The sequence below is a fragment of the Festucalex cinctus genome, chromosome 6 (assembly GCF_051991245.1).
Source record: "Festucalex cinctus isolate MCC-2025b chromosome 6, RoL_Fcin_1.0, whole genome shotgun sequence".
Classification (NCBI taxonomy): Eukaryota; Metazoa; Chordata; class Actinopteri; order Syngnathiformes; family Syngnathidae; genus Festucalex; species Festucalex cinctus.
In genome coordinates, this window is record NC_135416.1 from 2,339,553 (window position 1) to 2,360,280 (window position 20,728).

General features: G+C 40.5%; 1 protein-coding gene across 9 annotated transcripts in view; it reads left to right on the top strand.

The window, feature by feature from the left end:
• cacna1ab (calcium channel, voltage-dependent, P/Q type, alpha 1A subunit, b) overlaps positions 1–20,728 on the top strand; it is a 108,528-nt gene that overhangs the window by 3,321 nt on the left and 84,479 nt on the right. For all 9 annotated transcript variants that reach the window (XM_077524920.1, XM_077524921.1, XM_077524927.1 and 6 more), the window contains 2 exons: positions 12,118–12,224; positions 12,321–12,460. In XM_077524920.1, the coding sequence (XP_077381046.1) occupies positions 12,118–12,224; positions 12,321–12,460 (247 nt within the window). The remainder of the gene's footprint in view (positions 1–12,117; positions 12,225–12,320; positions 12,461–20,728) is intronic.

Here is a 20,728-nt window from a genome sequence, read left to right on the forward strand (position 1 = left end):
AGTGCAATTTCTGGAGAAATTGCGTGGGAATGCTGAAAGCTGAATGCTAAGCTGAATGCTTAGGAAGTAAATTGAAATGATGTGAAAATTACAAAGTTTTAATTGAAGTTGAAGGATATATGAATAAGAAGAAATTAATCAATTAAATAATTAATTGTCAGGTCAGAACATTGTGTCGTCTCGGAAAAGTGCAAATTGTATCTAGACTAAGTGCAATTTCTGGAGAAATTACGTGGGAATGCTGAAAGCTGAATGCTAATAGCGGAATGCTAAGCTGAATGCTTATGAAGTAAATTGAAAGACAAATGATGTGAAAATTACACTTTTAATTGAAGTTGAAAGATAAATGATTAAGAAGAAATTAATTGTCAGGTCGGAACATTGTGTCGTCTCGGAAAAAGTGCAAATTGTATCTAGACTAAGTGCAATTTCTGGAGAAATTGCGTGGGAATGCTGAAAGCTGAATGCTAATAGCGGAATGCTAAGCTGAATGCTTATGAAGTAAATTGAAAGACAAATGATGTGAAAATTACATAGTGTTAATTGAAGTTGAAAGATAAATGATTAAGAAGAAATTAATTAATTGTCAGGTCGGAACATTGTGTCATCTCGGAAAAGTGCAAATTGTAACTAGATGAAGTGCAATTTCTGGAGAAATTACGTGGGAATGCTGAAAGCTGAATGCTAATAGCGGAATGCTAAGCTGAATGCTTATGAAGTAAATTGAAAGACAAATGATGTGAAAATTACATAGTGTTAATTGAAGTTGAAAGATAAATGATTAAGAAGAAATTAATTAATTGTCAGGTCGGAACATTGTGTCATCTCGGAAAAGTGCAAATTGTAACTAGATGAAGTGCAATTTCTGGAGAAATTGCGTGGGAATGCTGAAAGCTGAATGCTAATAGCGGAATGCTAAGCTGAATGCTTATGAAGTAAATTGAAAGCTAAATGATGTGATGATGTGGCAAAAAAAAAAGTGTGGAGAATAAAAATCACAATAACATACGCACAATTAAATGCTGAGGTAGATGCTAACGGCACTGCTATGCTAAAACGCAAACAAATACATATATAGGAAAATATCGGATCATTTACCTCGGAGGTTGTCTCCGCACGTTGGTAGCATGCTGGCGGACATAAAAGGTGACATTTGGCGTGTTTACGCTCCAGCGCGCGATGTGTCGCTCCGTCACGTGCCCGTACACACACAAACACAATGCGTGTGCGTGTTACATCATCACTCGAGTCACACTATTTAGGAACACGTCAACGGCATGTAAATCAGGTTTTGTAGATCAGGTTTTGTGTACATAGGTCAGGTTTTGTGTATGTAAATCAGGTTTTGTGTACGTAGTTCAGGTTTTGTAGATCAGGTTTTGTGTACGTAGATCAGATTTTGTAGATCAGATTTTGTGTACGTAGATCAGGTCTTGTAGATCAGGTTTTGTGTACGTAGATCACGTTTTGTGTACGTAGATCAGATTTTGTAGATCAGATTTTGTGTACGTAGATCAGGTTTTGTAGATCAGGTTTTGTAGATCAGGTTTTGTGTACGTAGATCACACGTTTTGTGTATGTAAATCAGGTTTTGTGTTCGTAGATCAGATTTTGTAGATCAGATTTTGTGTACGTAGATCAGATTTTGTAGATCAGATTTTGTGTACGTAGATCAGATTTTGTAGATCAGATTTTGTGTACGTAGATCAGGTTTTGTAGATCAGATTTTGTGTACGTAGATCAGATTTTGTAGATCAGATTTTGTGTACGTAGATCAGGTTTTGTAGATCAGATTTTGTGTACGTAGATCACACGTTTTGTGTATGTAAATCAGGTTTTGTGTTCGTAGATCAGATTTTGTAGATCAGATTTTGTGTACGTAGATCAGGTTTTGTAGATCAGGTTTTGTGTACGTAGATCACACGTTTTGTGTATGTAAATCAGGTTTTGTGTACGTAGATCACATTTTGTGTTTGTAGATCAGGTTTTGTGTACGTAAATCAGGTTTTGCGTACGTAGATCAGGTTTTGTGTACGTAGATCACATTTTGTGTTTGTAGATCAGGTTTTGTGTACGTAAATCAAGTTTTGTAGATCAGGTTTTGTAGATCAGGTTTTGTGTACGTAGATCACACGTTTTGTGTATGTACATCAGGTTTTGTGTACATAAATCAGGTTTTGTGTCCGTAGATCACGTTTTGTGTACGTAGATCACATTTTGTGTTTGTAGATCAGGTTTTGTGTACGTAAATCAAGTTTTGTAGATCAGGTTTTGTGTACGTAGATCAAGTTTTGTGTATGTAGATCATGTTTTGTGTCCGTAGATCAGGTTTTTTTGTGTTCACGGGGTTTTGGCACGATTCTACCTCCATACTTAATGTCATTTCCACTCATTTCAATGAGGAAAAATTGATTTGTCCTCGTCAAGGTAACGCCGTATTTGTGCAGCATTTGATTGTGTTCACCATTTATCACGTTGGCGCAAAAGTCAATCGTGGGCACGTTGACGTTTTACGCAAAGAATCCCACGAGAGGGTGCACCGTCAGCGGGTCGCCACTCAGGCTTAACGTTGTCAACTCGGCCCAGACGGCCGATTGGCCCTGTCACTTGCTAGGGAAAAAAAAAAAAAAAAAAAAGGAGGAGGAGGGTGGGGGCGAGGTCAGCAAGGCTGTCAATCACGACGGCGTCCCGGCGGGCAAAGACGCTGAGGAGGATGAAATGAAGACGAGGGGAGGAGATGGATAAGTGACACTTTAATTAGGTAAAGGCTCGCCCGGGCTTTCAGGACCGATTTTTATGGCGCGATGGGGTCGGGGCGGCGATACGCTGACACGCTTTTGACTTTTTACGCCCAGCAGCCGCCGCCATCTACTCCGGCTTACGGATGCTTTTCGGGAATTAGTCGCTTCAATCTTGGCTGGTTTAGTACGTTGTCAATTGTTGTCTTTTTTTTTTGTACGTACTTTTCGCTCTTATCGCTGTTTTCTTGATGTCATTCGTGGCTTTCAATTTCAATGACCTGTTAAGCGTCTTGAACGGGAATTAAATATTTCAAGGAACCGAATAATCCGAGTCTGCGGTGTTACCATGAGTCAATGAACCGATACGTGCAGAGATCGTTCGCTAAAGCCAGGAAGCCGATACAACCGAATCATCAAAGTCCGTTTTTTTTTTCTGGTAAATCGTTCATTCGGGTCATTGAACCGATACAAAAGAATCAGTCAAGTGTGCCGTGTTTCTGGTATGTTCGTGAACTGAACTCAGGAAGCCGATACAACTGAATCGTCAAAGTCCGTTTTTTTTTTTGGTAAAAACGTTCGAGTCATTGAACCGATACAAAAAGTAGTAAAAGTCTGCGACGTTTCTGGTAAGTTTGTTAACTAAAACCAGGAAGCCGATAGAACTGAATCGTCAAAGTCCGTTATTTTTCTGGTAAGTCGTTCAAGTAATCGACCCAATACAAAAGAATCAGTCAAGTCAGCGGTATTTCTTGGAAGTTCATTAACTAAAGCCAGGAAGCCGATACAACCGTTTTTTTGCTGATAAATCATTCATTCGAGTCATTGAACCGATACAAGAATTCGTAAAACTCTGCGGCGTTTCTGGTAAGTTTGTTAACTAAAACCAGGAAGCCGATAAAACTGAATCATCAAAGTCCGTTTTGTATGATAAATCATTCATTCAAATCATTGATCCAATACAAAAGAATCATTCAAGTCTGCAGTGTTTCTGGAAAGTTCGTTAATGAAAGTCAGGAAGCCGATACAACTGAATCATCAAAGTCCGTTTTTTTTCTGGTAAATCGTTCATTCAAGTCATTGAACCGATACAAGAATTAGCAAAAGTCTGCGACGTTTCTGGTAAGTTCGTTAACTAAACTCAGGAAGCCGATACAACTGAATCGTCAAAGTCCGTTTTTTTTTTTGTGGTAAAAACGTTCGAGTCATTGAACCGATACAAAAAGTAGTAAAAGTCTGCGACGTTTCTGGTAAGTTTGTTAACTAAAACCAGGAAGCCGATAAAACTGAATCATCAAAGTCCGTTTTGTATGATAAATCATTCATTCAAATCATTGATTCAATACAAAAGAATCAGTCAAGTCTGCGGTGTTTCTGGAAAGTTCGTTAACTAAACTTAGGAAGCCGATAGAACTGAATCATCAAAGTCTGTTTGTTCTGGTAAATCGTTCATTCGAGTCATTGAACCGATACAAATGCTTCAGTCAAGTGTGCGGCGTTTCCAGTGTGCCCCCCCCCCCCCCCCCCCCCAAACCAAGTCAGTCAAGTTGATACAACCGAATCAGCTGAGTCTGCCAATTTTTCTCGCGAGTTGAGTCAGTCGGTCGATGCGAGTGAACCTGCGGTGGTTCCAGTCAGTCTGCTAACTGAGCCAATAAGGAACTGATACAAGCGAATGAATCATCGTCGGCTCTGGTGTCCGCAGGTCAACGAATCCCAATTTGAATCGGCATTGCACAGCAGCGCGACGGGATTACAAAAAATGAATCGACCCACAACCGAATCGTCGGAGTTTCTCTGGTGTTTCTCGCCAGCTCATCAACTCGAGAACCGATACAAGCGAATCGGCGTCGGTTTGCGGCGTTTCCGCGAGTCTACCGGCTGAGTCGATTCGCCGACACAAGAGTCTGCTCACTTGAGTCCGTGAACCGATACAGCAAAAATGTCCACGGTGTTTATAGGGAGTCCGATAACTCGAGCCGGTCGTAGCCAGTCAAAAGGAATCGTGTTAAGAGTATTTAACGATGTGTAGGCTCGGATCAAAAGTAAACACAACATACTCCGTCTCGAGTCCCGCTGGCCAGACACTTTTTCCATTTCTGTCTCAGTTCAACGGCGACATCGGCCCGAGTCACAACATCAATAATGGCCAGGTCAAAGGTCAACTGTTTGAGGCGGCGAGGGCAAAGGCGGCCGAGTCACCGAGGACCCCCTCGCCTGTGCAGTTTGAATTTGTTTTTGGATCCAGAGGGGATCAAGTAACTAATATTGTGACAAGTTTTTTTTTTTTTGCTCACTATTTGGCAGGTCCAAGTTGGAGTCTGCCACGCCAGTAAGTTGATTCTGCTTAACTACTACTTGATAATGTCATGACTGGGTCATGCCAGGGTTATGTTTGGGTCATGCAATGGCATGACAGGGTTATGTTTTGCTCATGCAAGGGTTATGCTTACTGTCATGTAAGGGTTGGGGGGGGGGGGCACTGTCATGACTGGGTCATGCAAGGGCATGACAGGGTTATGTTTGGGTCATGCAAGGGCATGACAGGGTTATGTTTGGGTCATGCAAGTGCATGAAAGGGTTATGTTTGGGTCATGTAAGGGCATGAAAGGGTTATGTTTGGGTCATGCAAGGAAGGGTTATGCTTACTGTCGTGTTGGGTCATGCAAGGGTTATGCTTACTGTTATGACTAGGGTCATGTAAGGGTTATGTTTAATCCTCGGGTTCCACCAGGAGGCGTCCTTTGAGGGGGGCACTGTCATGACTGGGTCAATCAAGGGCATGACAGGGTTATGTTTGGGTCATGCAAGTGCATGAAAGGGTTATGTTTGGGTCATGTAAGGGCATGAAAGGGTTATGTTTGGGTCATGCAAGGAAGGGTTATGCTTACTGTCGTGTTGGGTCATGCAAGGGTTATGCTTACTGTTATGACTAGGGTCATGTAAGGGTTATGTTTAATCCTCGGGTTCCACCAGGAGGCGTCCTTTGAGGGGGGGCACTGTCATGACTGGGTCAATCAAGGGCATGACAGGGTTATGTTTGGGTCATGCAAGTGCATGAAAGGGTTATGTTTGGGTCATGCAAGGGCATGAAAGGGTTATGTTTGGATCATGCAAGGAAGGTTTATGCTTACTGTCGTGTTGGGTCATGCAAGGGTTATGCTTACTGTTTTGACTAGGGTCATGTAAGGGTTATGTTTAAACCTAGGGGTCCACCAGGAGGCATCCTTTTGGGTACTGTCATGACAGGGTCATGTCAGGGTTAAGTTTGGGTCATGCAAGGGTTATGTTTGGGTCCTGACTGTGCAAGTCCAAGTTTCTACCATGCTCGTCAAGTCGATTCTTTTTGGCCCACTATTTGGTGATGTTCAATCTTATTTAGCGTTTACAATTTTAAATTTTTGATTCACATATTCAAGCCCATTCAAAATACTCTGTTTTGCTTTGGCTCATTATTTGGCAAGCTCAAGCAAACCCGCAATGCTAGTCAATCAATTCCGGAAGCGGTTGGCTCACAATTTGGCAAATCACACCAAATATTCACATGTACAAATTGCTACTTTTTTTTCACCATGTAGCATGTTAGCATTAGCATTAAATGTATGCATTTGAGTGAGTGTATGTGTTTGTGGGGGGCATACAAGGAGAAGGTGGTGGGAAAAAAAAGTTAATAATTACAGTCTTTAATCCTCTGGACACGCGCGCACGCGCGCGGACACACACACAGCAATTAATTAACAATTTGGCGCCGAGCAGCGGCACACTTGGCTTAATTATTTGGGGCTCACCTGGGAAGCGTCGAGATGACATCAGTTTTTCAAATCCCCTCCCTGAAGGCGGAACCGGCAGGGACAGTTGTTTTTTTTTTTTTTTTTTTCCCGCCGCCCCCGGCTGATCTCGTGTAATGCGGATTTAGCGTTAGCGCGCGGAATGACGGCGACACAAGCTCGCCGTAAAATGGATTAAATATGAAAAGAGGAAAGATGGCAGAGCTTAGCGAGTTAAAGGCGTTAGCATCACACTAAGCTTTAATCATCTAAGCTTGTTGGAATATTCCTTTTTTTTTTTTTACATTTACAGTACACGGAAAGCAAGGAAAGTTGTTTGTGAAAGCCATAGTTAAAAAAAACAACAAAAAAAACAAACAAAAACAACTCTCACGACATTGAGAAAGACAGTCAGTCAGCCATTTTGTTTTGAATTGGCCATTATTGGGTCATTTTGGCAAAAATCGACACTTGTCATGAGTAGACCCACAAAAAATGTTAAGAAGACATGCCCCAAAAAGGCACAGGAAGTCCACCATTTTGTTTTCAATTTACCATTTTAGAGTCATTTTAACCTAATTTGGCATGTTTGAAAATTTTGCTTGGTCACATGACATTTGGTAGGCACGTCTATCATGAGTAGACCCACAAAAAAAAAGTCTGAAAAGGTTGAGAACGACACAGTAAGTCAGCCATTTTGTTTTGAATTGGCCATTTTAGGGTAATTTGGACCCAAATCAAAATTTTTGAAAGTTCTGCCACTGAAGCCAGTGTCACTTGGCAACATGACATTGATCGACATGTTTATCATGCATAGACCCACAAAAAATGTTCGGAAGACATGCCCAAACAGACACAGGAAGTCCACCATTTTGTTTTCAATTTGCCATTTTAGGGTCATTTTGACCGAAATTGGCATGTTTGAAAATTCTGCTTGTTAACATGACATTTGGTAGGCACGTCTATCATGAGTAGACCCACAAAAAAAAAGTCTGAAAAGGTTGAGAACGACACAGTAAGTCAGCCATTTTGTTTTGAATTGGCCATTTTCGGGTAATTTGGACCCAAATCAAAATTTTTGAAAGTTCTGCCACTGAAGCCAGTGTCACTTGGCAACATGACATTGATCGACATGTTTATCATGCGTAGACCCACAAAAAATGTTAAGAAGACATGCCCAAACAGACACAGGAAGTCCACCATTTTGTTTTCAATTTGCCATTTTAGGGTCATTTTGACCGAAATTGGCATGTTTGAAAATTCTGCTTGTTAACATGACATTTGGTAGGCACGTCTATCATGAGTAGACCCACAAAAAAAAAAAGTCTTAAGAAGTTGAGAAAGACACAGTAAGTCAGCCATTTTGTTTTGAATTGGCCATTTTCGGGTAATTTGGACCCAAATCAACATTTTTGAAAGTTGTGCCGCTGAAGCCAGTGTCACTTGGCAACATGACATTTGGTCGATATGTTTATCATGAGTAGACCCACAAAAAATGTTAACAAGACATGCCCAAAAAGACACAGGAAGTCCACTATTTAGTTTTCAATTTGCTATTTTAGGGTCCTTTTGACCCAAATGGGCATGTTTGAAAATTCTGCTTGGTAACATGACATTTGGTTGACATGTTTATCGTCAGCAGACCCACAAAAAATGTCAAGAAGCCATGCCCCAAAAGACACAGGAAGTCCACCATTTTGTTGTCAATTTGACATTTTAGGGTTCATTTTGGCGAAAATTGTGTTTGTGTTTGGACATTAAAATCATTTTTCACCAACATGAATATTGCACAAAATAAGATTATATTCACGTGCAAGTTTTATTGCCACCAACAAATGGCCATCCAATTTTCAACAAACTCTTGAGGTTAATGTAACATTTAAGTTGTAAGAGGGTGTGCACACTTGTGCTACCACATTACCACTTTTTTTTTTTTTTTTTTTTTTTTTTTTTTTTTTTTTTTGGTAGTTGAGTTATAAAAGTCATGTTAATGGTGCGAAAGTTTTTGAAATATTCTACCTTAGTCTGCCAATTGAACTGGGATGTACAGACTTTTTATTTACATTCGTGGTAGAGGATTTCAAAATAAATGTTCAATCTTTGATTGTTTTTTTTTTTTTTGTTTTTTTTAACCCGTTTGATAAATTCAAGTGAACGAATTCCAAAGTGGCCCTTGCATCCATCCACCTTTCTGAATGAGGTTAAAAGTTTTGGGCGCCCCGTGATCTCGGCCTAACATCTTTACGCCTCCTCCAAGTATAACACGTCCGCCGCTTGCGCGCACGCGTGTGTGTCAGCGAGAGAGACGGTCTGTTTCGAAATCAGATCTGCGTGATTCACTGGCTTGATGAGTCACCGGCGCAGCAGCATTGTATGCATGCACATGGAGCGCGCGCGTGCTAACGTCGAAGGTGCTGATGTCACGCTTGTCCTCACTTCCCAAGTCCTCATTTCCTGAGCCTTCGTCACGAATACGCACAAAACAAGCACAACTCCGCAGCCCAAGTTAGCTTAGCGTCTCGTGATTCTCGATACATTCTCGCTGTTTCTCGTCTAGTCAAGTTTGTTCTACGCCTCTTGATGTTATGCGAATACAGAGTTAAAATCTTATTTGTATTTGCGTTTATGGGATCCAGCTCCAGAACATAACACCCTTAAAAGTTTCCTGCCTGGCTCAGCAAGACCCTGCTCCTGATTTAGTACTTTGGATGGCCCCTGGGGAATTTAACTCATTCACCGCCATTGACGGAAAAAGACGTCAATGTCAATATTTTATTCCTGGATTGGCAGTGAATGTGTTAATTACCCCGGAAATTGTTGTTGGTGGAAAAAAAAATTCAGACCTCTTTTTGAGGGTCAAGACTTGGTTTTAGTTTAGGTGTGAATTGGGTGATGGTTGAGGTGAGAGTAAGGCGTTATGTCAATTGATGTTACGTTAGCGCTTTGTGACAGCTAAGGCTGTTTGAAAGCGCAATATAAATAAAGATGACTTGAATGAGAAGTCCCCACGATGATACAAAGACAAACGTACGTGTTTGCGCGTGTTGTCTGGTCGGCCATCACTCCTGCCGACAGCTTTACGGCCGCTGAGCTAGCATGAGGCTGCGAGGATGCTTGTTAGCACGTCTCCGTACGACTAGAAAATACAAAGTACGAACACGTGAACGAAGAAAGTCGGGAGGGGCGCCGCGCACGCGCGCGCGCGCGCACGCACACACGGAGGGTGTGTTACCTCCTGCTTTCAGCAGCTTGTTAGGCCAGCAGAGTGTCTCCTGAATAATAGATGCTAAAGCAGGCTAGCATGTAGCACACGCGCAGCAAGCAAGGGATTAAAAACATCGAGACGCACCGCAAAGTTGTGACCCGGCACGTTTACTCTCCGCGCGCGCGCGCGCGCTTGTTAGCGTCTCACACGCACGCACCCGTCTCATCCTCTCGCGTCAAAGGCGCGACCGAGGCCGCCGTCGGGTCAGCGTCAACTCGCCGTCTGCTACGCGCGCGCGCATAAACACACGCATGCGTACGCGCTAAGCTAACAGGATAATGAGTGGCCAATTAGGCGCAGGCTTGATCTGTCTGGATGCATCCAGTCATCGTTTTAGCCCCTCCGGCGGCCATTACTCAGGCGTGGACTCTCGCATATACACTCACACATAGACGTGTGCGTGCGCACGTTACAAGCAAACACTTAGTTGTTGCTTCTGTGCGGTTGTGTGAGAAAAAAAAAAAAAAAAAAAAGAGTTGTGGAAAATTCAGCACCTGAAGTCAGTCGATCACGAGTGGACCCACAAAGATGTCCCAAGAAGTCGGCCATTTTTGGTTTGAAGGTGTCATATTTTTGAGGTCACTTTGGTGAGAACTGGAATTTGGTTTGGTTTTGAAAAATTCACCCAACCCAAACTTGGTTGCATGAAATTTGGTCAGCATGGGTAGACTCACAAAAAAAAACATTCTAGCAGACTTGCCTGAAAAGACACAAGAAGTCGCCATTTTGATTTGAAACGGCCATTTTAGAGGCAATTTTGCAGGAGTCTTTCAAAGGAAGCTATTTCTCGAGACTTTGTGCGATTGCTACCAAATTTGATGTGCGTGTACCAGACACTAAATATAAATAAATAAATAAATAAATACTTATACTTATTTGTCCATTTACAGGCCACTTTAACTCATTCACTGCCATGGACGGGAAAAGACGTCAAATGATGCATTTTTTTTGCTGGTCTGACAATGAATGTGTTAAAGGATAAACTGCTCCCAAAATTGAACCATGCATAGTCGACAATTGGACCACGCTAAATTACAAGGCAGGTCAAAGATTTGCTGTTGCGGGTAGGCGGAGCAAGTCAGCAAAGTTTCACCCTGGTGCAAATTTGTTTCGTCCAGTAGCGCGGACGAGAAGTTTTGAAAATTCAGCCCCCAAAGCTAGTTCAACTTAGCATTGTGAAATTTGGTGGACGTGTCTGTCATGACTAGACCAACAAAAAAAGTCTCAAAAAGCCATGACCAAAAATCAACAGGAAGTCTGCTATTTACTGTCAAAACGACTGTTTTAGAGTTATTTTGTCAATTTACAAACCTCTGTAAAATATAAACAAAACTTAACTGATAGCCCCCAAAGCTAGTTCAACTTAGCATTGTGAAATTTGGTGGACGTGTTTGTCATGACTAGACCAACAAAAAAGTCTCAAAAAGCCATGACCAAAAATCAACGGTAAGTCTGCTATTTGCTGTCAAAACAACGGTTTCAGAGTTATTTTGTCAATTTACAAAACCCTTAAAAATATAAACTAAACTTAACTGATAGCCCCCAAAGCTAGTTCAACTTAGCATTGTGAAATTTGGTGGACGTGTTTGTCATGACTAGACCAACAAAAAAGTCTCAAAAAGCCATGACCAAAAATCAACAGGAAGTCTGTTATTGATGTAAAAAAAAAAAAAAAAATGTTTTAGATTTATTTTTTTCATTTTGCAAGCCACTATAAAATATAAACGAAACTTAACTGATAGCCCCCAAAGCTAGTTCAACTTAGCATTGTGAAACTTGGTGGACATGTCTGTCATGACTAGACCAACAAAAACGTCTCAAAAAGCCATGACCAAGAATCAACAAGAAGTCTGCTATTTGCTGTCGAAATAACTGCTTTAGAGTTAGTTATTTTGTCAATTAACAGGCCTCTAAAATCTAAACTTAACTGATAGCCCCCAAAGCTAGTTCAACTTAGCATTGTGAAACTTGGTGGACATGTCTGTCATGACTAGACCAACAAAAAAAGTCTCAAAAAGCCATGACCAAAAATCAACAACAAGTCTGCTATTTGCTGTCAAAACAATTGTTCTAGAGTTATTTTGTCAATTTACAAACCCCTTTAAAATATAAACTAAACTTCACTGATAGACCCCAAAGCTAATTCAACTTAGCATTGTGAAACATGGTGGACATTTCTGTCATGACGAGACCAACAAAAAAATTCTCATGCCAGAAAATGGACAGGAAGCTCATTATGGCATTGAAACTTGAAATCTTATTTTCATGACTTGAATGGACTGTCATTTACCAGTGTGTATGCCCCAGTATGTTTTTTTTTTTTTTTACCTTAACCGAACGGCCGCCACTCCCTTCGAATGGATGATCCTCACCACAATCATCGCCAACTGCATCGTGCTGGCACTGGAGCAGCACCTGCCCGACGACGACAAGACGCCGCTGTCCGAGCGACTGGTAATGCGCAAAAAATACGCTCCGATGCCAATTTGGGCGGCCTTACGCTGGTCTTCACTTCCTGTTTCTGACCCCCCCCACTTCCTGCCACCGCAGGAGGACACGGAACCCTATTTCATCGCCATCTTCTGCTTCGAGTCGGGCATCAAGATCCTGGCGCTGGGCTTCGCGCTGCACAAGGGCTCGTACCTGCGCAACGGCTGGAACGTTATGGACTTTGTGGTCGTGCTCACTGGGTGAGTTGGCTCAATTCTTGTCTTGTTTGTTTTTTTTTTTTTACATTTTTATGCTAGGTCTTCATGTGCGATTTCAAAGGGACTGGGTTCATTTGTGACTAAGTTTTGAAATGAGAGAGAAAAATATTCTTTGTAATATTATAGTCTATGCTCCTTCATTAGCCTAAAAACAATATTCTGTTTTCTGTATTTCTATTAATCTATAAAGTATATGAATCTATAAATTGCTCTGGAATGTAAGTCGCAATTTTTAGGGGGGGGAAAAAAAAATGCAAAATCCGAGAACTGGCACTCAAAATCCCCGTTCCCTACTCGTGTTGACGTCAGCGTACGAGTTCCGGTTGGATTCAAAGCATCCACTTCGAACTACGGAAAATTTTACTTTTTAGTTTTAAAGGGCTTATGTTAACTAGACAAAGTGCAATTTCTGCAGAAATTGCGTGGGAATGCTGAACAGCCGAATACTATTACCTGAGTGCATGTGCTTATGAACTCAATTGAAAGATAAATTATGTGAAAATTACAATTTTTTAAACAATAGTTAAATAATAAATGAATAAAAACAATAAATGAATTAAAAACAAAACTTGTCTCAAGTGGGATTCGAACCATCGCCTCCTGTTCACCAGTCAAAGTTCCGCCGCACTAGCCACTGAGCGTCATCGTTGAAGTGTTGTGAAATGGTAGTGAAGGATGTCTTGCTGAATGCCAGTGAACGTATCATTGAAATTTAAATTAAAGGTATTAAATATAACGCGTGTTAAACAGAGGATAATAACTGTGCCACTGAGCAGTATCAGACACCTGGTAATGATGATCAGTTGCATGTATGGAAGTGGGCGTGGAAAGTGGAACTTAGAAAAAGTTCAATGTCAGTCCCATTGAAAATGAATGGGGAAAGTTTATATTTAGCGTTAAATTGTGCGAATACTGTAAGTAATACGGAATCAGACGTTATATACCCCGGAAGGCGTCAAATTTTTGAAGCAGGTTGAAATTTGAAAGGTGTAAATTGGAAGTATTATCTATGCGTTATTGCATGGCTAAAAAGTGAGCGGGGGGAAAAAAAAAGTGCCTGAAATAATAAAGGTTAGAAACAACAATGCTCAGCATTCCCACAATTAGAATTTTGCATTCCATTGTGGCCAATACAGTAGAATAAATTAAATTAATGAAAAATATTATTAAAAAAAAGAAAATACAGACTAGTTTCTGAAAAATTTTCTCACACTTTAACTTCTGATTCTTTTTTTTAAAAGGGAGAATATATGAGATTAAATTACCATATATTTCGTGTTCCTTTCATTTTTTATTATATGTAAATAAACTCCCAAATCATCATCATCATCATCATCATCATCTTCTTCTTCTTCTTCTTCTTCTTCTTCTTCTTCTTCTTCTTCTTCTTCTTCTTCTTCTTCTTCTTCTTCTTCTTCTTCTTCTTCTTCTTCTTCTTCTTCTTCTTCTTCTTCTTCTTCTTCTTCTTCTTCTTCTTCTTCTTCTTCTTCTTATTATTATTATTATTATTATTATTATTATTATTATTATTATTATTATCGTGTGTAGGCGGCAAGTGGCGTTTGTGAGCGCGAGTGTGTGTATTTGTCGCGTGATCTAAATATGGTGGCCCAGGAGAGAACAGGGGAGGATGGTGGCGGATGGTAGATGGTAACAAGATACAGCGTTTGTCAAGGGAGCGACAAACAACACGCGCGCACACACAGCAGCGGTCCTGCTTTGACACGGCGTGGCGCGCACCTCTGATGAGGGACCCCGCGTACGTACGTGCACACGCCCCCTCGGCGGCGCGATCTGAGCGCCGCCGCGGGGAGCATCCGCCGGGCCAAAGTGAAATGTCATCTCGGCGAGGCGACACGAGGGTTGTGGCGGGGGGGGGTGGCGGGGTCAGCGGTTACGGGCTCGCCGTTACGGAAACGGCTCAGAAAAAGCGCTCATTCGGCCATGCATGACCATGAATGAAAAAATCTGTGCTGAAACGCGAAGATGAAAGTGTGTATTTGCCTGCAGATTAAACACAATGCTAAAAATGCTAACTGATGAGCCAAATACGCTTTTGGTGTCATGTTGAACTTAATAATAGTCTTTTTGGTTGTGAGGTTGTTCACGTAGCTGTTTTTTTTATGTAATGTAATTTGTTTGCCCATATGTGATGTCATATCAGTTTGTGCTAGCACGTTTTTTTTTATGCTAGCATAGCTAATAGTATGGATTGGCGTGTTGATGTCAAAGTGGTTTGTTGGTGTTTCATATTTGAATTACTGTTTTAAGTGCTTTGCTCATTTATGAAATTTGTTTTGCCCGTATGTGACATCGTGTCAGTTTGTGCGAGCACATTTTTTATGCTAGCAGCTATTGCTAACATAGCTAATAGTATGGATTGGTGTGTTGATGTCAAGGCGGTTTGTGTTTGTTATTTTAATTACTGTTATAAGTGCTTTGCTCATTTATGACATTTGTTTGCCCATATGTGACGTCATGTCAGTTTGTGCTAGCACATTTTTCTATGCTAGCATAGCTAATAGTATAGATTGGCGTGTTGATGTCAAGGTGGTTTGTTTGTGTTTAGTATTTTAATTACTGTTTTAACTCATTCACTGCCAGTCATTATAGAAAATTTTTACATTTCCAGTACTCACGTGATATTACATTCACTAATTATATATAAACCGAATCTACCAAATAACAGAATAGACTCCCTACTTTTTGTCCCGTCCCGTTCTTTTATAATTGACAGCAGAAAAATGTAGGTTTGCCAAAATACAGCCATTTCTCCCATTGACTCTGAAATTGTGTTTATTTCCTATAAAATGGGGCAATGATGTCATCTACCGGTGGTTGGGCATCAGTAAAGTTGTTTCCAAGTTTGATATTTACAGTGGAGCATGCTCAGATTCGCCCCCATTTAGCACCGCTCTAAAAAATACAATTGACAAGTATACTTGTCAAAGGCAGTGAATGAGTTAAGTGCTTTGCTCATTTACGATATTAGTTTTGTCCGTATGTGACGTCATGTCAGTTTGTGCTAGCATATTTTTCTATGCTAGCACAGCTAATAGTATAAATTGGCGTGTTGATATCAAGGTGGTTTGTTTTTGTTTAGTATTTTAATTCATGTTTTAAGTGCTTTGCTCATTTATGAAATTTGTTTGCCCATATGTGACGTCATGTCAGTTTGTGCTAGCACATTTTTTATGCTAGCATAGCTAATAGTATGGATTGGTGTCATGATGTAAAGGTAGTTTGCCTATATTTAAGTGCTTTGCTCATTTACGAAATTTGTTTGCACGTATGTGACGTCATGTCATGTAATGTCCTTTGCTCTGTTGCCACCTGCTGGCCGTTTGTGTAATAACTACCATTTCTGCAACCGTTCTTTGCAGTTGAGAGGCCGCATCAAAGCCTTCTGTATGCTCTAGCATAAAAAAAACAAAAAACAAAACAAAAAACGTATAAATACGTCTTTGGGACACTTAAAACATTATATAAAAAACATATTTATAAGTTATTGTGAGCAAATGAATTAAAAGAGCATATATATATATATATATATATATATAAATAAATACATTAATATTTCATTTTTGAATTATATTTTGAAAATTCATTTTTATTATATAAATAAAAAATGTAATTCAAAAATTAAATGCCAATGTATTTATATATATATATTTATTTATTTATTTATTTTTAAATACAATTTTCGAATTACATTTTTTTATATCCATTTTAATTTTCACTTTTAGTCACTTGAATTTTGGTCCTCCGTAATTTCGCTCTGGCTCCCCCACACCACCGCAATCAGGCCCGGACAAACTGTAAATAACGCCGAGAAGGAGAAGAGGAGGGTGACGAAGAGGCGGACGTGACGTGACGTGACGTGACGTCTCTCTCCGTTTTCCCCTCGAGCTCCCCGGAACGGGACGGACGGACGGACGGACGGACGGAAGGGAGGAGGGCGAGGCAGCGAGAGTGATGCGCGGCGAGCCAGAGAGCATCTGAGGAAGGAGGCGAGGCAAAGATGGAGATGGAAGGAAAGGGCGGAAAGGGCGGAGGGGAGGGTGTGTGCGTGCATTTCCAAGCGAGTGCTGCAGTAACCTGCTTTTCGGCTGCTCCTCGTGATCAATCAGCCGCCAGCGAAGCCTGCACACTGCTGTTATCTTCTGCTCTGCTCTCGCACGCACACATACGCACCAGCGCAACACTTCAAAGGGAAACGCACAATTACTATGCATGGACTATATGGCCAATTTATGGCCCTTCAGTCTTCATGTTTATTCATATAGAAAGAATCTTTCAGCGGGGGCGTTTTTATGATTGCGCGTTGTTTTGTTTTGGTTTTGGTTTTTTGTCGCAATGTCCTGTTTTTGTGCGCTCCTATTTAAACAAACTTTCACCCGCTGGTGGGATATCGTAAAGCCCAGAGGCTTCACGCGGTAAAGGTTGTTCTTAGGATTGATTTTTTTTTCGGTTTTTCGTCTACTGACAATTTTATGCAGCGCAATGATCCGAATATGAGCATTGTGTACATTTTGAAAATACAGCCCCTGAAAGCAGTTTAATATGGAGGACCAAAATTGGCAAAATTCCAAATAAATAAATGAGTAAAAGTGAAAATTCAAATTAATTTAAAAAAAATTAGAAAATTACATCCAAAAAAAAAAAAAAATATATATATATATATATATATATATATATATATATATATATATATATATATATATATATATATATATATATATATATATTTAAATAAATATATAAATGGAAATAAATCTGTTTTTATTTTCACTTTTTGTCATTTATTCATTTATGTATTTAGTCATTTGTTTATTTAGTCGTTTATTTATATATTTATTTAGTCATTTATTTATTTAGTCATTTATTTATATATTTATTTAGTCATTTGTATATGTATTCAGTCATTTATTTATTTAGTCATTTATTTAGTCATTTATTTATTTATTTAGTCATTTATGTAGTCTATTTATTTATTTATTTAGTCATTTATTTATTTCATCATTTATCCTGTATGAATAATTTTGGACATGTAACTTTTTTCCCTTCGTACATTTTCTCCACTGTCATCGACACCAAAAACAAAAGGCCACTTATTGTCAACTTGAATTTGGCCAGACTATGAATAACTTTGCAAGCTCGCATGCAGGATATTTCGAAGCAGGACAAGCACAAGATGTCCCCCTTAAATCAAGCCGTGTACGCGCAAAGGGGTTACCGTGGCGACAGTAGCCGGGACATGACGTCCAGCAAAATGAGGTCAGAGAGGAGAGAGAGAGAGTGAGAGTGAGCGAGTACCTGGCTGGAAATTGTCCCTTTGCCATCACTTCAATTAGCTTTATTGCTCTGCAGTCATTTACGGCGGCGTGGTTCTCTCGTCGACCGTCCTCTCTGCCCTCCAAGCAACGCCATCAGCTAAAAGGTTGCAGCGCGCGCATAACTTCCAACGTCGTCCACTTTTAGGCCAACAACTGATTGGCAAGATCAGTAAATGTTGCAGGTGCGTGCGCGTCTAAAGTGAAGATGTACATTTGTGTGACGACCAAATATGGCTTGGTGACAGGTTCTGGAATTTCTTTTTTCCCTCTTAATTCTGCCCCTAAAGCGAGCCAACATGACTGACATTTGGCCGGCATGTTTTGGCCAAATGCCGAAATGGTCATCTAAAATGGCTGCTTCAAACCAAAATGGCCGACTTCCTGTTTCAAAGTAGTTTCATATCGGATTTGGACAGGATGCGAAATTGCGTGGGAATGCTGAAAGCTGAATGCTAAGATTTGAATACACGTGGAATGCTTATGAAGTAAATCGAGAGATGAATTTTGAAATTTAGACCTCCTGGTTACTGGACAATGCACTTTACCAACCTAGAAATTGTGATGTTATATGTCTGGAAGTGGGCGTGGAAAGTGATATTTAGAAAATGTTTGTCCCATTGAATGGGGGAAAAGTTGAGATTTAATGTTAAATTTTGCACCTACCGTAAGTAATGTGGAATCAGACGATATATACCTCGGAAGGTGTGAATTTTTTAATCAAGTTGAAATTTGAACCGTATAAATTGGAAGTCTTATGTATGAGTTGCTACCCGGCAAAAAAGTGTGGAGAATAAAAATAACATGTATGGGAATGCTTCAGCATTCCCACAACTAGACTATGTGCAATTTCTGGAGAAATTGTGTGGGAATGCTGAAAGTTGAATCGCTGAATGCTAAGATTTGAATGCATGTGGAATGCTTATGAAGTAAATTCGAGACACAATGCGACTTTTAAGTCCGACTGGCATGTCCAGCCAGTTTCACGCCAATCAATTAAAAAAAAAAAAAAAAAAAAACTAATTTTCTAACTTAAACAGGATACAAGTTGAGGCAGTTTGGCATTTTTTTTTATGCCTCACCTTCATTTCCCCCTCATAGTGACAGTCTAAGCACTTCCCGCCAAGTCTCGATTGGGAAGGTTCAAGAGCAATTTCGGAGCCGTTTGACGAGGCGACGGGATCGGAGACGGCGGGAGTGCGCCGGCCGAGGGGGGGGGGGGGGTTCATCGCGCGCGCGTTAGCACTCGGCTGAGCTCAGCAATAATGGCCGAGTGAGAAAATGAAGAGGGTGGAGAGATGCGGTCGGGAGCGGCAGAGTGCTTCCGCCCCGTGAAAGCTTCGTCAAGGAAAGCCTGACACTCCCAAGCCCTCCCGTTCAACTCGCACCCTTACAACCCCCCCTAAACAGTCATGGGGGGGGGGGGGAGATTTGCGTATTTGTGTGAAAAAATGCTTTCGAAATGGACAAAATGTGAAAATCAATCATAATGTCTTAAGAGCGGGCGAAGCAGCATGTGGATGTCTGATTTTGTTCGCTTGGTAACTTTTTTGGTAGTTAAAAAAAAACAAAAAAAAAACGACACCCACACGTGGACTGGCCAAAAGTATTGATTTTTGGAAAAAATATGAAATTTGCCAAATTGTGCGGGCAGACAGAAAGACCGACGCCAGCGATATTTACATACATAAATGTTTCATATTTAAATACACCCCCAGCATGTACAGTTTTTCAGTCTTGAAATTAATTATAAATATTATATAATTTTATATTATGTATTTAAATTAAAATTCATTGTCATACAATGGGGTATTTTAAGGGTTAAATTCAATACATGTAAACTAAATCTGAAAATTTAAAAGAAAATGTACAAAATATTAAATTATAATGTATTTAAATTAAACTTCATTGTAATTCAATGGTGTATTTTAAGGATGAAACTATAAACAAAACTATTCAAAAATGATTCCAGTTTTACAAATATTTTCTTTAAATTTTAGCCTTGCAATTTTTAGAAAATTTGTTTTTCCATAACTTTGTATTGGTTGCGTTGTTTCTGTTTAAATAATTACATATTTTTATGTAAACTTAATTATCAATTAAATAAAATATATTTGTTGAAGACGAAATATTTATTTTATTATTCTCATTTTCATTTAATGTATTTAAATATTCCTGTTTTTAAAAAGTAAAATAATAATCAAATGAAACATAAATTCAATAAATGTAAACTAAATCTAAAAATTTAAAAAAAAAAAACATACAAAACATTTAATTAAGATGAAAAAAAAAAAAAAAGTCTCCATTTCCATCTTGGAATCAAACAATTTCACAGATTTTGCTCTGTATTAACTCAGAAAAACAGCGGCACCTGGTGGGGCAATGCCCCTAATGCAGCCTATCCCGTTTGTTTACGCTTTGCGTGTGCTTGTTGTTCAAATATGCATGAGCTCAATCGTGTACCTTGTTCGTGTGCGCCGTCACCGTCGTGCGTGTGCGCGCGCGTGTGCGCGGTGTAAACATTGTGGGAGTGCCATGTGTCAACGCAGTGTGAGCTTCTGTCCCCTCAATATCCCCGACTGAGGACCACCACCACCCCCACATCTACAATATGCGCACGCACGCACGCACACACACGGTGATGTGAACGCGTGCGTGCATGCGTGCGTGTGGGGATGGGACGGGAGGGGCGGGGCGGCGCGGGGGTGGGGGACGGGGGGGGGGGGGGGGGGGGGGGCGTCCGGCGGTGGAGGACGGCCGTCGCAGAAAATCAATCGCTCGGGGACCCCGCGCGCTTCCTGCCGCTGTTGCCGCGGCGATGGCGAGATTCCATCAATGAGGCCCGAGCCGCGTTGCCGTGGCAACGCTTGTGAATGGGAGCATGCTGGTAACCGTGGAGACTCAGAGAGCAAGAGAG